Genomic DNA, 13,664 nt, shown 5'->3' with positions numbered 1-13,664 from the left:
GGTCTACTCCATGCCCTCCCGGAATGTGTCCCTGCGGCTGGAGGGCCTCCAGGAGAAAGACTCTGGTTCCTACCGCTGTTCTGTGAATGTGCAAGACAGCCAAGGCAAAAGCAGGGGCCACAGCAGCAAAACCTTAGAGCTCAAAGTGCTAGGTGAGTGAGAAGCACACACTTCTAGATCCCTCCCCACCCACAGGGAGGTGAGGAGGTCTTTCTCCCAAGTGGCTGAGTATAAGGTTTGGGGGTGGGGCCAATGGAGTGACAGAAGGGTATGGGGGTGGGGAGGATCCATGGCTCCCTTGGGTGTGGGCTTTAACCTGTGTCTCCTTCCCCAGTTCCTCCAGCTCCTCCATCCTGCCGCCTCCTGGGTGTGCCCCATGTGGGGAACAACGTGACCCTGAGCTGCCAGTCCCCAAGGAGTAAGCCTGCAGCTGAATATCAGTGGGAGCGGCTGCCCCCATCTCCTCAGATTTTCTTTGCACCAGCTTTAGGTGTGGGAATTTCTTAACAACCGAGACTGTGACTGAGGAAGGGAAAAGATGAGAGGTGCCCTGGGGACTGGGGCGAAAAGGGAAGGCAATGCTGCAAAGGACTGGGCAAAGGGAAGAGGAGGAGGGGAAAGAAGAGGAGGTGAGAAAGATGGCCTACCAGGTGCAGATGCTTTCATGTAGGTGCAGATGCTTTCATATGCTGTGTACTGTTACTAAAGAGGTTCTGGAAGTAGACTGCTTGCTTTCACACAGAATAGAACCTACCAGAGTGTACTGCAAGTAGGTTAAGTATAGTATCATTATGTGGATAAAATAAATTAATAGTTGTAAAACACTTAGAACAGCACATGGCCCATAGTGAATGCTACACTGGTGTCATCTATAATCATTATTTTATGAAATAAATAAATATGTAATCAATATAAATATAAATAAAATAAATATAAGTAAATAAATATATATATGTAATCAATATAATTATATAATTCAGTTATATACACATGTTATATTATGTGAGTATAGGCTCCGGGACAAAAAAAGAAACTGGGCCGAGTGCAGTGCACATCTGTAATCCCAGCGGCTTGGGAGACTGAGGCAGGAGGATCACAAGTTCAAAGCCAGCCTCAACAATTTAGTGAGACCATAAGCAACTCAGCAAGAACTGTCTCTAACCCCCCCCCCCAAAAAAAAAGGAGAAAAAAAGAGGGAGAGGACTGGTAATGTGGCTTGGTATTTAAATGCCCTGGAGTTCAACCCCTGGTACCAAAACAAACAAAAAACACTTCGTATGGGTTGTGGTTTAAAAAAAATGCACCACTTTGGTTTTTCTTTGCAGTACATAAATTAAGGAATGAGATATATAATGAATATTTACACAACTGCAGTTCAACATTATAAAAAATGTGTTACTCATCTAAACATTACCAAGAATAGGTATGACCACTGTGTCACTCCAGAACTATCAGCTTCCCCCTTCTACATGGTTCTTTTTTTTTTTAATTTTTTTTTTTTAGTTTTCAGCAGACCCAATATCTTTGTTTGTGTGTGGTGCTGAGGATCAAACCCGGGCCGCACACATGCCAGGCCAGCGCGCTACCGCTAGAGCCACATCCCCAGCCCTCTACAAGGTTCTTTATGAACCCATCATTCATCACTTACTAAACCACACCTTCACCATAAGCTATGAGCTATAGCAATTTGTTCTTCAGTTAAAAGGCGTGGTTTTTAAACAGCTGATCGCTTAAAATTTTTTGGAACAATTTCATGATTTGCTCTGTTCTAGATTATGTTGTCTCTAAACTCTACACCAGCTCTACTAATCTACTGTACTGCCTTCTGCCCAGCCTTAAGCACCACCAGCTTAACACCAACACAATACAAGATCTTGTTCAAAATAAGGCAAATGGTTCTTTAATAAGGTAAATAACTTGAAGGTAAATAGTTCACTGCTGTATTTCTAAAATCCCATAAGAGGCTCTGAGATATTTGTAGGTGTACAATGAAAAAGTCAAGCTGTTACTTCAGACATGATTTTTTAAAACCCTGGGATGAATCTATCAGTTGAGTCTGATCAAAGGGAATGGGCAAGATATCCCAATTCACTTCCAAAAGACACACTGACTAATCATTAGGCAAGAGTTATATGCTACACTTTTCCCTTTTACTTTCCTATTTCACTCTGGGCTTTCTAAGGATAGAGGAATTCAAGGGCCTAGTCCAATTGTATCAGCCAAGAAAGATATCAAAAAGATGTTCTGAAGCACAGTCATCTTCAACTGGGGTAGCCATCCTCCTCCTCTACTGACTGATCAAGGTACCATAAAACCTATCATACGTGCATATATTCTGTAGGTATAAAGCTTGGCCCCTGAATTTAGAATGAACAAAGTAATATAGGCTATTGACATTGTTTCTCTAAAATGTTAACTAGAATATTTCCAAATCACCAATGTTTTCAATATACATTTGATAAAACCTACCAATAAGAATTTATGTGAATTTTTCAGAATCAGAATTCATTATGCTACATTTTACAGTCATCTTCATCTCATTTGTCTCAATCTAGGTTTAATATTTTCTATATCCTATTAACTTCTTATAAACTTGAAACACATGATAAAAAGTTTGAATGTCAGCCTGAAAATGTTGGAGAGGGTACATGGATTTCACACTTTTAGGAGATGTATAAACACCATTATTTATTGCTCTGGCCAACACAATAGCCACATTTGGCTATTTAATTTAAAATTAATTACAATTAGATAAAAATTAAAAATTCAATTTCACAGTTACACTGGCCACATTTCAAGTACTCAATTGTTACCTGTGATAATAGGCAATGCAGATACAGAACACTTCCGTTTACCATTCCAAGTTCTACTGGATAGCAGTGCCCTAGGGAACTAGGAACATGCACTGCTTGCCTCAGCCAACTGAGGTTATAATACTTATATTCCTTGAATTAAAAGCTCCACTTCCTATAATAGTGGGCCATTTTTTTTAACATCCATCAAGGTTCCTCCTACATAGGGGTAAAGTAACTGAAAGGGCAAGAAGGAAATGTGAGCTTCCCCTATTGGTCTAAGTATGTGTTGACAGGCATCCTTTCACAAAATAAAGACTACTTTAATACTTAAGTAATGACTTTTTACTATGCACAATTCAATATGGTGACCACTAGCTATAGGTGGCTATTTAAAATTTTAAATCAAATTGAAATAAAAATTCAGTTCATCAGGCATACTAACCATACATCTCAAGGCCCCCAATAGCCACATGTGACTGGTGGCTAACACATTAAACTGAGATAAACAATAAAAAACATTCCATCATCACAAAAAGTTTTACTAAACAGTACTGTCTATACTATATACTTTCTAAATTCTTTTTTTCCTTTCAACTACTATTTCAATGAAGTATCTAGAATATCTAACTCTATTTTTCACTAGATTTCAAAAAATACCAGGAAATAGAATCCTATTCATTCAGTTTTAGTGTGTGCTTTGTTATCTCTTACTTCCAAAATTGGACGCCATTAAATAGAAGTGTATGGATGGCAGTCAAAGATGGTCTTTTCTTTTAAAATACATATCAAGCCTCAGATTCAGAAGCAGAGAAGCAAACTGAATGCAGAAGCTTTCAAGTGGCTGGCTGAACATGTAAAAAAATGACAAGAAAAAAATCTCAGTCTTTCTTACAAAGGATGTGAGTGGCTTACCACAAGTCTTGTTGGAAACACCAAAGGAGAGACTTCAGAGATAGGCAATCTATTAATATACTTATACAGGTATCTTTTGGCTCCAGTGTACCTCGGCTCTATTGGTTCTCTCAAACAAAAGCAAGGCCTGATAGCCAAAATGAAAGACCAAATACACTATTCTGTGATTTATGTGCTCAAGTGCAAAATTAGTTCCAATGGTAATGACAATTACTGATGAAAAAAATCTAGGCAATGCCTCTAGAAAATTAATCATTTTGTTTGTTAGAAAACTCCTTACCACTTCTAAGTTTAAAGAGGGATTAGTGGTAGAACACTTACCTAGCAAGCATGAAGCCCTGGGTTCCATCTCAGCAAAAAAACACACACACACACACACACAAATATACACACACACATACAAAGACACACACACACACATATGCAACTAGTACTGATCCAGCAAGCACGTTTTTTAGGTTGCATACAATCACTTTATGTTTAATCTTGAGGTTACAAGTACATATCTGTTTCATAAACATAAAGCCAACTCTCAAGAGACAATTTTTTTGGAGAACACCCAAAAATATAGGACTTGAGAATTAGTTTTGCAGAGCATCAGATTAACTGACTAAAGTGTGGATATGGTATCTGGCTCAGAAGTGAATGCTTTCTTGATTCCAAGTCCAGAAAGAACTTACAACTATTAGAGTATGTATGGATGGAGATGAGATCGTTGCCCCCTTTGAAGTCATTACACTTATAGTTGGCTTTAGTCATATGACAATTAATCAAGTATTGCCCTGCACAATTGTTTTATTTAGCTTTTTAACTCTTTGATGTGTGTACACAAGCTTCAGCTAGACTACAAGCTCTTTGACTATAGGAACTGTATGTTCTTTTATTCACCTAGTAGACAGTCTTGCACATAGTAAGCACTCAAGTATTTGGTGAATGGACACATGAAGAAAAGGTCTACAGAAAAGGGAAAAAAAATATGCAAGAACTAGACCAAAAAAAAAAAAAAAAAAAACTTCTGGATTTATTTATCTGACTCAAATTGTTAGCAAATTTCTTCTGGCAAATAAAAAAAGGAACAAAACTTCAGAATAAATAACAATCTGTGTAGCAAGGCAGTTTTAAACATACCATTTTATCCAAAAAAGATAGAACAAATACCAATAAACATGAAAGACATCAAAATGAAACTGTTTACAGCACTAAACGTATGTTTACATCTGACTTTTTTTTCTTTTTTGGTACTAGGGATTGAACCCAGTATGCTTTACCAGTCCTTTTTATTTTTTATTTTGAGACAGGGTCTTGCTAAATTGCTAAGGCTGGCCTCAAACTTGGGATCCTCCTTGCCTCAGTCTCCCTATATCTGACTTTCAATAAAAAATGTGTATGCTTAGAAATAATCCCTTGAATAGTATTAAAAAGTAGAACATTAGTTTCAAAATCCAAGTAATTAATTCAATTTTGACATTTATAATTTTAATACTTTCATTGTTTAGATAAGACATTTACATCAGAGAAATAAGTGATATGCCTTAATATTATTCAGGAAGGTAGTCAGGGCAGGGGTTGGCATAGGACTCAAAGCTTTCTGATGCCTTCATAGGGGGATGAAGACTGCTATTTCAACATGTTCAAACTATTCCAATGGAAAAACTGGTTACTAGTCATTGCTTTCTTTCAAACTTGGAAAAAATTATTTACTGACTTTTCATAATGGAATTTTTTAGTAAGAATCTCAAATATATTATACCAGAAATTTAAATGACACATGGTACTCCTCCTCCCTGTGAACCTCTGATGTTGAGGGGTTGTTTTGTTTGTTTTGCAGAGCTAAAGACTGAACCCAGAGCCTTGTGCATGCAAAGTACATTTTCTTCCAACTCCTAGATACATCCGTAGCCCTGAATTCATACTTAAATGAGCTACATGAGTCTGTACATGAAGTTCATAATTCTCTTAACTACTTTGATTCTATTTTGTAAAACCAAACCAAAAAGTATTACTGGTTTTCTTTTGCAGTTATCATCAAAATAATAGAGTAAAAAAGACTTCTTTATTACTTGTTCCAAATTGGCATTTCTGAAACAGGGATCTAAGGATTTGTTTTCTCTCTTACAATATAAGGTTTTATTTTTATCTTCATAAGCAAAATCTGTGTTATTTGGACATCTACTTCATAACTGTGAAGGGCTGACTTCAAGTGACTAGATTTGCTTCTAGGCTGACTCCTAAAGGGAAAAAGTTCAGTTTTTTTGTTTTAATTTTTTTCACAGTACCTTTATTCTATTTATTCATTTGTATGTGGTGCTGAGGATAGAAACCAGGGCCTCACACGTCCTAGGCAAGCACTCTACCACTGAGCTATAGCCCCAGCCCAAGAGCTCAGTTTTTAATGAGTATTTTTCAAACTTTGTTCCAAAGTCTATGTTTTTGAGTTAAAGTTTCAGTAACACTGCTGTAGACTTTTTAAGCTATCCAAAATTCACTCTCTAGATTTCATTTCACGAATTTAATAAGCATTCAATGCCTACTATATGCTTGCACAGCAAAAGAGCTTATAAATTATAATGTTTACTTTTATTAACAAAGAAGTCTGGGTTCCTTGATTGAAATCATTTAAAGAGTAAAGCACTTCAAAAAACAAAAGTCATCTGCTTTCCTTGTTAACGGCTACTGTGGATCAGAGAACTCATCATCATCTGCATAGTCTCAAAATATTCTAAGAGTTTGAAGTCAACTTGGTCTTACCTGTCTGGAGACAGGTAAACTGATCCTCTTAAAAATTCTTCAGAGGCTCAATCTCCTTTCTTTGCTTTAGGTTTCCTTCTCATAACTGGACAATGAAGCAATCCAACTAGATATTCCCTGGTTGTTTGAGAAACAATTTTATGGAGAGATTTATATTCAGTGAGGTTTTGATAGAGCACAATTTTCCTCTTTCATTGGGAAATTTCTAGGGACAAAAATCAATCAAACTAAAATAGTTACAAATACCCAGAGGTACATTTCTAAACTAAAGAAAATTTCATGGATAGATGCTATCCAGAGCAGGGCTAAAACTCTCCCCCAAATTTACCCTTCATTACCGTGAATAGGACAGTATTTTACTATTAGCTATAACTTTAAAAACATACTTGCATACAAAAAGAGGATGTAAAAGAAGCCCAAAGGAATGCTATCAAATAAACTACTTTAAACAATAACTGATAGGTTTGAAATAGCTTAGCTTCTGAACTAAATTTTCTAAGCAACAGTCCCCAAATGAACACTTCTAGAGCTAACACCTTGTGAACTTTGGCACAATTCTCCTCCTTTAATTATGATTGTTCTTACTGAGTTTTATGATTGTTATTTAGTGTGACTTTTCTTACTTAGTTATGACTGTTCTTGGTGATTTTTAAACCTCCTCCCAAGGAGTTCCCAGAAAAAGTGCCAGCCCTACCAGAAAAGAAGTACACAGATACTATGACTAAGTAATAAAAGTATTTTCAGTAAAAACTGGGAGGATACTACCCAAAACTTTTAGCAGACTCTACGAAAAGGGAAAGAGCTTAACTAAAACACAAATCCTTATTTGTCAATAATACAAATACCTAGATGAAAGTCAGAAACAGCAAAATGATAAGCACGCTGGTGGTAAAATTTTTAGCCTACATTAAGCCTCTGCTTTAAATATTCAAGGATGGCCAGATGTACACTGCAGAGTTTACTTGTCACGACATCCGGCAGACTAAAGCAGGGAAAACTGACTTTCAAGAAAGGGCTTGGTCAGAAACATCAGGACCTCAAGCCAACCTTCCTCAGGAGGCATCATCGTCAATCCAAATTCCAGAACAACTCTCGGCCACATTAACTTTCAAGGAGCGCACTACCTCCACGATAACAACACACAACTTGGCTATAATCAAGCCTTTCCAATTCTCCACAGCATCTCTTGCTTACTCTCCTTCGTACCTCAAATTAGAAGCAAAGCGACTGACATAAAGACTGGTCGTCTCAAGGCGCTTTTTGCATGGCTCCCCACCGCCACTTACAGAAAATTCCTTAACTGGGGACCCAACGGCCCCCGCATCTGCCTTTCCTCAATGCTGCCCCAGCTGGTAAGCCTCTGCCTGGGAGCCCCTCCGCCAGAACAAAGCGAGAGGCCCCGGCGGTAGGGGCGAGAAGTGCCTGCAAGCACGGGAACTGCCGCACCGCGCACAATGAGAAACTACCAACTTCAGAACGCTGGAAGATCATCAATTGGCAAGAAAAAGGGGCGGCGGCAGACACGCCCAACTTCAAACTCAGGAAACCTACGGGCTGGCGGCCATCTGGAAAAAAGCCCCCTTGCCAGGGAGAGAAGAAAAAGGCGGAGGAGATGCGAATCGCCCACCGGGCCCCGGAGGGGAGCCCTGCACTCAGACCGGCCCCCTCCCCCGAGGCCCGCTTCCCCGCCTTCTCTCTGCCTCTGGTTCGCTGCCCCAGGCTGGGCGGCCGGTTACCTTGATGCGCTCCCGGCACTGGGACGGGGTCCGCTCGTAGCCCAGCTCGGCCAGGGCCCGGGACACGCGCTCGTACATGGCTGGCCCGGGGGCCTTGCTGCCGAACACCGTGCCGGCTCCCTCCAGCTGCTGGTACCGCGCCTCCACCAGCCGCTCGTTGCCCCACACTGCGATGAGCGCGTTCGTCTCGGCCGGCGTCCACGACATGCCCCGGCAGGCGGCGGCAGCGGCTGCCGCAGCCCCACCACCACCGCCACCGGGGGAAAAGGAGACCGAGGACGAGGCGGCGCTGCGGCCCCCCAGCCCCAGCCCGAGACCCCCGGACGCCGTTGCCCCCGAGCCCGCCGCACTGCCTGGCCCAAGCGGGGAGGCACCCCGAGGCGTGGAAGGGTCGGACAACGATGGATTTCCGTCGCTCAGACCACCAGGAGACGCCGGGGACAGCACCTCCATCTTCGGGATTTTTAGCGGCGAGTTGGCGGGCAGCTCCGAGCCACAGGGCGCAGCCATCTTCCAAGAGGCCGCCGCTGCACCGCCCGGAAATGACGCGCCCGCGCATCCGGCCACCGCGGTCTCCAGGGCTGCCCTGGGGCCTGGCTCCCCGGCAGGCGGGCCGCTGTGGGCTTCTGCTGTCAAGGATGAGGCTGCCTGGGGGAGGTCGCCTCCTGTCCCCGCTCTTTCTCCGCGAACCCTTCCGCGCCGTCCGCTCCTCTCCCGGAGTGAGGGGCGGGGACGGGGCGCGCCAAAGCCCCGAGCTGTGGAGAAGGGTGGGGGCATGAGGGCGCTGGAGTGAGGAACAGATTGGAGCCTTCCCACTTCCTCTCCAATCTCAGCCTCCGGGAGGAGGGGTGAGGCCCGTGAGGGGGCCCCGAGTTAAGGAGGAATTGACCATTTCGCCCGCTCGCGCTCTCCTGTCTCCCTCCCCTTTACCTCTCTTCCCTCCACACTGGCCTCCAGGTGCAGTCTGACGTCCCGGTGGACACACTCGGAAACCCCACTAGGGGTAATTGGGGAAGGCTCGAAGGTTGAGGGAACAGCAAGCGGTTCTGGGCGAGGCTTTGAAAAGCAAATGTGGATTGGGGTAGAGTTTATACACTGTAGCTTTTCAAACCCATTATATGAAGAACAGCAACTTTTTTCTAATTCCAGTTTTAATCTCCTCTTCTCCAGTTAATATGAGTAGGTGTGACCGGTTACAGAATAATTCGATATATTATTGAGTTTTTACACTTTGTGTATAACGAGAACATGTAAGAACTCATGATCCCAGCAGTATAGTTACTTTCCAATACCATTCTCCATTCTCCGGGATTTGGAAGTTGCATAGTTTTCCCAGTTTTTCATGCTGTCAAGTGCAAGGAAATTTAAAAAAAGACTACTGTCAGTTATGACAGCTCTTGTGACCTGCGTTCATAAATTAGAGCTGGAACATAGTGAACAGCAGTGCATATAACTTTAAAGTATTACCATAGTCTTCAAATCTGAAAAGATGAATTATTTTGGATCATTAACTTTAAAATTTCAGTATTTTTTGTTTTGTAACTGAGGAGGCTGACCAAGGAATAAGAATAAACTATCAGTGTACTTTTAAATAACAAATATTATGTTTAATTTTTAAAAAGCTGAGGTCAATCACATTTTTAACCCTGGGAATCACCAGAGAAAATATGGTCATTGAAAAAGACAAAGGATTAGACAATAGAAATGAAGTAAAAGAGGAGATAACTTGTCATATTTAAATGCCACCATAGTTTGTAAATTAATTCTAGGGGAAAGCCCAAGGAAATTCCAGAATTTATTCTGTGTTAATCAGGTTTGCTTACTTTGACCAAAATACCCCACAAGAACAACTTAGAGAAACATTTATTTTGCCTCACCATTCCAGTAGTTCTTGGTGGGCAGACTCCATTTCTCTAGGCAGAAGGTGAGACAACATCATGGGGGAAGGGTGTGGTGGAGGAACCCAGGCTCCACTCCACTCAAGGTGACCAGAAAGCAAAGCGAAGAAGGAGAATGGGCTCCAGGAGGCTGAGCCCTTCCAGGGCACGCCCCCAGTGACCATCTCCTGCAGCCCTGTCCCACCTGCCCAGAATTACCGCCCAGTTGGTTCATTAAAATGTGGATGGCCTGATTAGGTTACAGTCCTCACATTCCAATCATTTTCGATCATTTCACTTCCGAGTATTCCTGCATTAAACACCAGGAGATTTGATGGACTATGCCTATCCAAATCAACACTATCCCCTTCCTTTTCTTCTAAAAGCAAGGTATGGTTGCTAGTCAATAACTTGGTTAAGAACATGATTCTAGAATCAGAATGGGAGCCTTCACATTCCATTTTTGTGACCTCAGCCAAGCTCCTAAATTCTCAATACCTTGTTTTCTTCATATATAAAATGAGGATAATCTCATGACATTATTGAAAGAAATAATACAGGTAAAGTTCTTACAATAGTGAGTGCTCAAATATGTTATATGAGGGCTCTTGTAGAATCTCAATAATTTATCAAAGCAAAATTCACTCTTATTTGGCCCAAAAGTAAAAATTTGAATTTCATAGGTATTTAACGTATGAGACGGAGAGTCATGCTTAACTGATATACCAAACCACAGACTCCAAAGAGTTTTAAATTCAAGTGTTCTCTTTCTCCCTGCCCCTTACTGTACCTCAAGTCTAAGATAAATCCTCCTTTACTGTCTGATTGTGGATGATTCTCAAAACACCTCTGACTCATTCAGGAAGGCATCCTAGATAATGTAGATTGGCAGAGTCCTCTCTTGGTAAACTTCTATGTCTAGTCATTCTTTCTGTATTACTTCTCTCCTTCCCCATTCCCATTCCCATCAGTCTACCTACTAAGAAAGTTGTGTCAAAAATAAAATTCCCTCCTGGCCCCATAGAGCTTGCCTGTAATCCCAGCAGCTTGGGAGGCTGAGGCAGGAGGACTGTGAGTTCAAAACCAGCCTCAACAACAGCAAGGTGCTAAGCAACTCAGTGAGACCCTGTCTTTAAATAAAATACAAAATAGGGCTGGGGATGTGGCTCATTGGTCGAGTGCCCCTGAATTCAATCCCTGGTACCAAAAAAGAAAAAATGTAAAAGCCATTATTACATATTATGCAATACATAGGCACTACTGTACAGTTTAGGAAACCATATTTATTTGTAATACTGTTTTTCCGTGGCTGATCCTGGATTATTATTTTTTTTTCTAGTTGTAGAGTGACACAATACCTTTACTTTGTTTATTTAGTTTGTTTATGTGGCGCTGGGGAATGAACCCAGTGCCTCACACATGCTAGGCAAGTGCTCTACCACTGAGCCACAACCCCAGCCTCCTGATCCTGGATTTTGAGATAATATGTAAGGTGATTGCTCAAGACTTCATAGTTTCAATTCTGAATTTTAACATATATTCAAGTTTTAGGCACTGAGGTGGACTACCAATAAAATCTGGATACTAAAAATACCAAAGACTTCCCAATTTAGTCAGAATTCATGAACTGCTTACTGTGTTTGAAATAATGTGCTACGCCTTTAATTCTGGGCCCAAATTATGGTCATAAGTAGATAAAAGTCTATTTGAGAGGTAATATATGATTTGTCTCAAAATAATGTGCAATACATGCTAATTTACTTGTAAACTGTCAACTCCCCTTAATTATGTCATCCTTAATTCCCTCATTTTCTCAATAATCTGCATCAAGTGTTCATTTTCCTGACTTTTTAATAAAGCCTTCCCTGAAGCATTTGGACAGAAATCTTCCTTCTAATACCCATTCATACAACCTGGCACTTCTCATTAGAGTCATTCCTAGATACTCATGGTTGGGGGAGGATTGATTCTAGGCACCTGCAGGACACTCAAGTTCCTTATTTAAAATGTTGTATTTGCATATAACCTATGAACATCCTCCCATATACTTATTTTAAGTTGTCTTTAGATTACTTAATACCTAATGTAAATTATGTGAGTAGCTTTGATACTGCATTATGGGATAAGAAATAGTTTTATAAAATATATTTGATGTTGGCACATGGGCTTGGTAAAATCTGCAGATGTGAAAGCCACCAATATGGAGAGCTATCTGTAATAATAATAATAATTATTATTATTTTTTTGTGTGTGGTGCTGGGGATTAAACCCAGGGCCTTGAACATGCAAGGCAAGCACTCTACCAAGTGAGCTATATCCCAAACCCTATCTGTAATATTTTGTTATGAAAGTGTTAATTCTGTTACATACTTCATTATTGTTTTATAAACTAGCGTGTTGTTTGCTTTGTGGTCTTTTATTCGCTTCACATTCCAGATCAAGTCTTCTAACATATTGCCTAAATCTCAACTTGAATCCAAGCCTCCATCATGTCTCTACTGAACAATTAGGCTTCCTGTTTGTATATTTTCCCACCTACACAGTATCAATAGTGAACCTAGTTTTTAAGAAGCATTTTTTCTGTGAAATACAATATGCATATATTAAAAAGTATATAAAACATATGTATATATGATGGGTATGGTGGTGTAGGCCTGTAATCCCAGCTATTTGGAAGGCTGAGGCAGGAAGATTGCAAGTTCAAGACCATAGTGGGCAACTTAGACTCTGTCTCAGAATAAAATGAAGGGCTGGGGGGATTTTATTTTGCATCACTAAATACATCAATTTTCCCTGGTTTTGAATTTTTTATAAGGGAAATTGTATGTTCTTAAATCAGATCTATATATACCTTATGGGGCTTTAGTTTATTTATTTTTGTTGCTGCAAATTAATGAATATGTCACATTTTATTTATTTATTCTGCTGTTAAATCATAAGCCATGTCAAATTTGGAATATTATGAATAATGCTGCTATGAATACTCTTGTACATGTCTTTCAGCTCATACGTGCAAGTATTGAGTATATGCCTGCTTGCCTTCCTTCCATCCTTAGTTCTGTGCCCAATTATCTCTACTCTATTTACTGAAAAGACTATCATTTGCCAACCTCTTTTGTTTCATTTTGTTTTTTGTGGTGCTAAGAATTGAACCTAGGGCCCTGTGCATGCAAGGCAGGCATTCTATCAACAGAACTATATCCCCAGCCCTGCCTCTCTCTTTTGTAAAATCATCTTTTAAAAAAAAAAAAAAAATTGTGGGTAGGACAAGATGGACTTTGACATAAAAAGTCCATCTTTTTTTATGTGTCTGGATATGAATGGGTATTTCTGGGCTCTTCTATTATAGTGGTCTATTTATTCATTTTTCTTTCTTGTGAAAATATCACACTGCCTTAATAACTGTGTTATGATTTAGATAATGTGTGTGATTTAGCTCGTGTGAGACAATGCAAGAAAGTTTAGAGGTGAAATAATGGAATTATGAGAGCCTTAACCTAAACAGTGCATTAATCCACTTGAATGGATTAACTGGTTAGTAAACCACAAGCAAGTAGCGTGTGACTAGAGTTGGTTGGTCACAAAGAGTGTGCCTT

At 40.3% G+C, this 13,664-nt stretch overlaps 1 protein-coding gene across 7 annotated transcripts in view; it reads right to left on the bottom strand.

Moving 5' to 3' along the window:
- MSANTD2 (Myb/SANT DNA binding domain containing 2) overlaps positions 1-9,665 on the bottom strand; it is a 35,842-nt gene extending 26,177 nt beyond the window's left edge. For 2 of the 7 annotated variants that reach the window (XM_081267391.1, XM_081267392.1), the window contains exon 1: positions 8,192-9,657. In XM_081267391.1, the coding sequence (XP_081123517.1) occupies positions 8,192-8,968 (777 nt within the window). In that variant the 5' untranslated portion in view covers positions 8,969-9,657. Of the gene's footprint in view, positions 1-6,455; positions 6,573-8,191 lie in introns of those variants that run through there. The other 5 variants (XR_014018921.1, XM_081267384.1, XM_081267385.1 and 2 more) reach the window with 5 other exon arrangements.
- Between the last annotated feature and the right edge of the window lie 3,999 nt (positions 9,666-13,664).

The sequence above is a fragment of the Spermophilus citellus genome (assembly GCF_964194105.1).
Source record: "Spermophilus citellus genome assembly, chromosome: 2".
Classification (NCBI taxonomy): Eukaryota; Metazoa; Chordata; class Mammalia; order Rodentia; family Sciuridae; genus Spermophilus; species Spermophilus citellus.
This window is presented reverse-complemented; position numbering and strand designations above follow the sequence as displayed.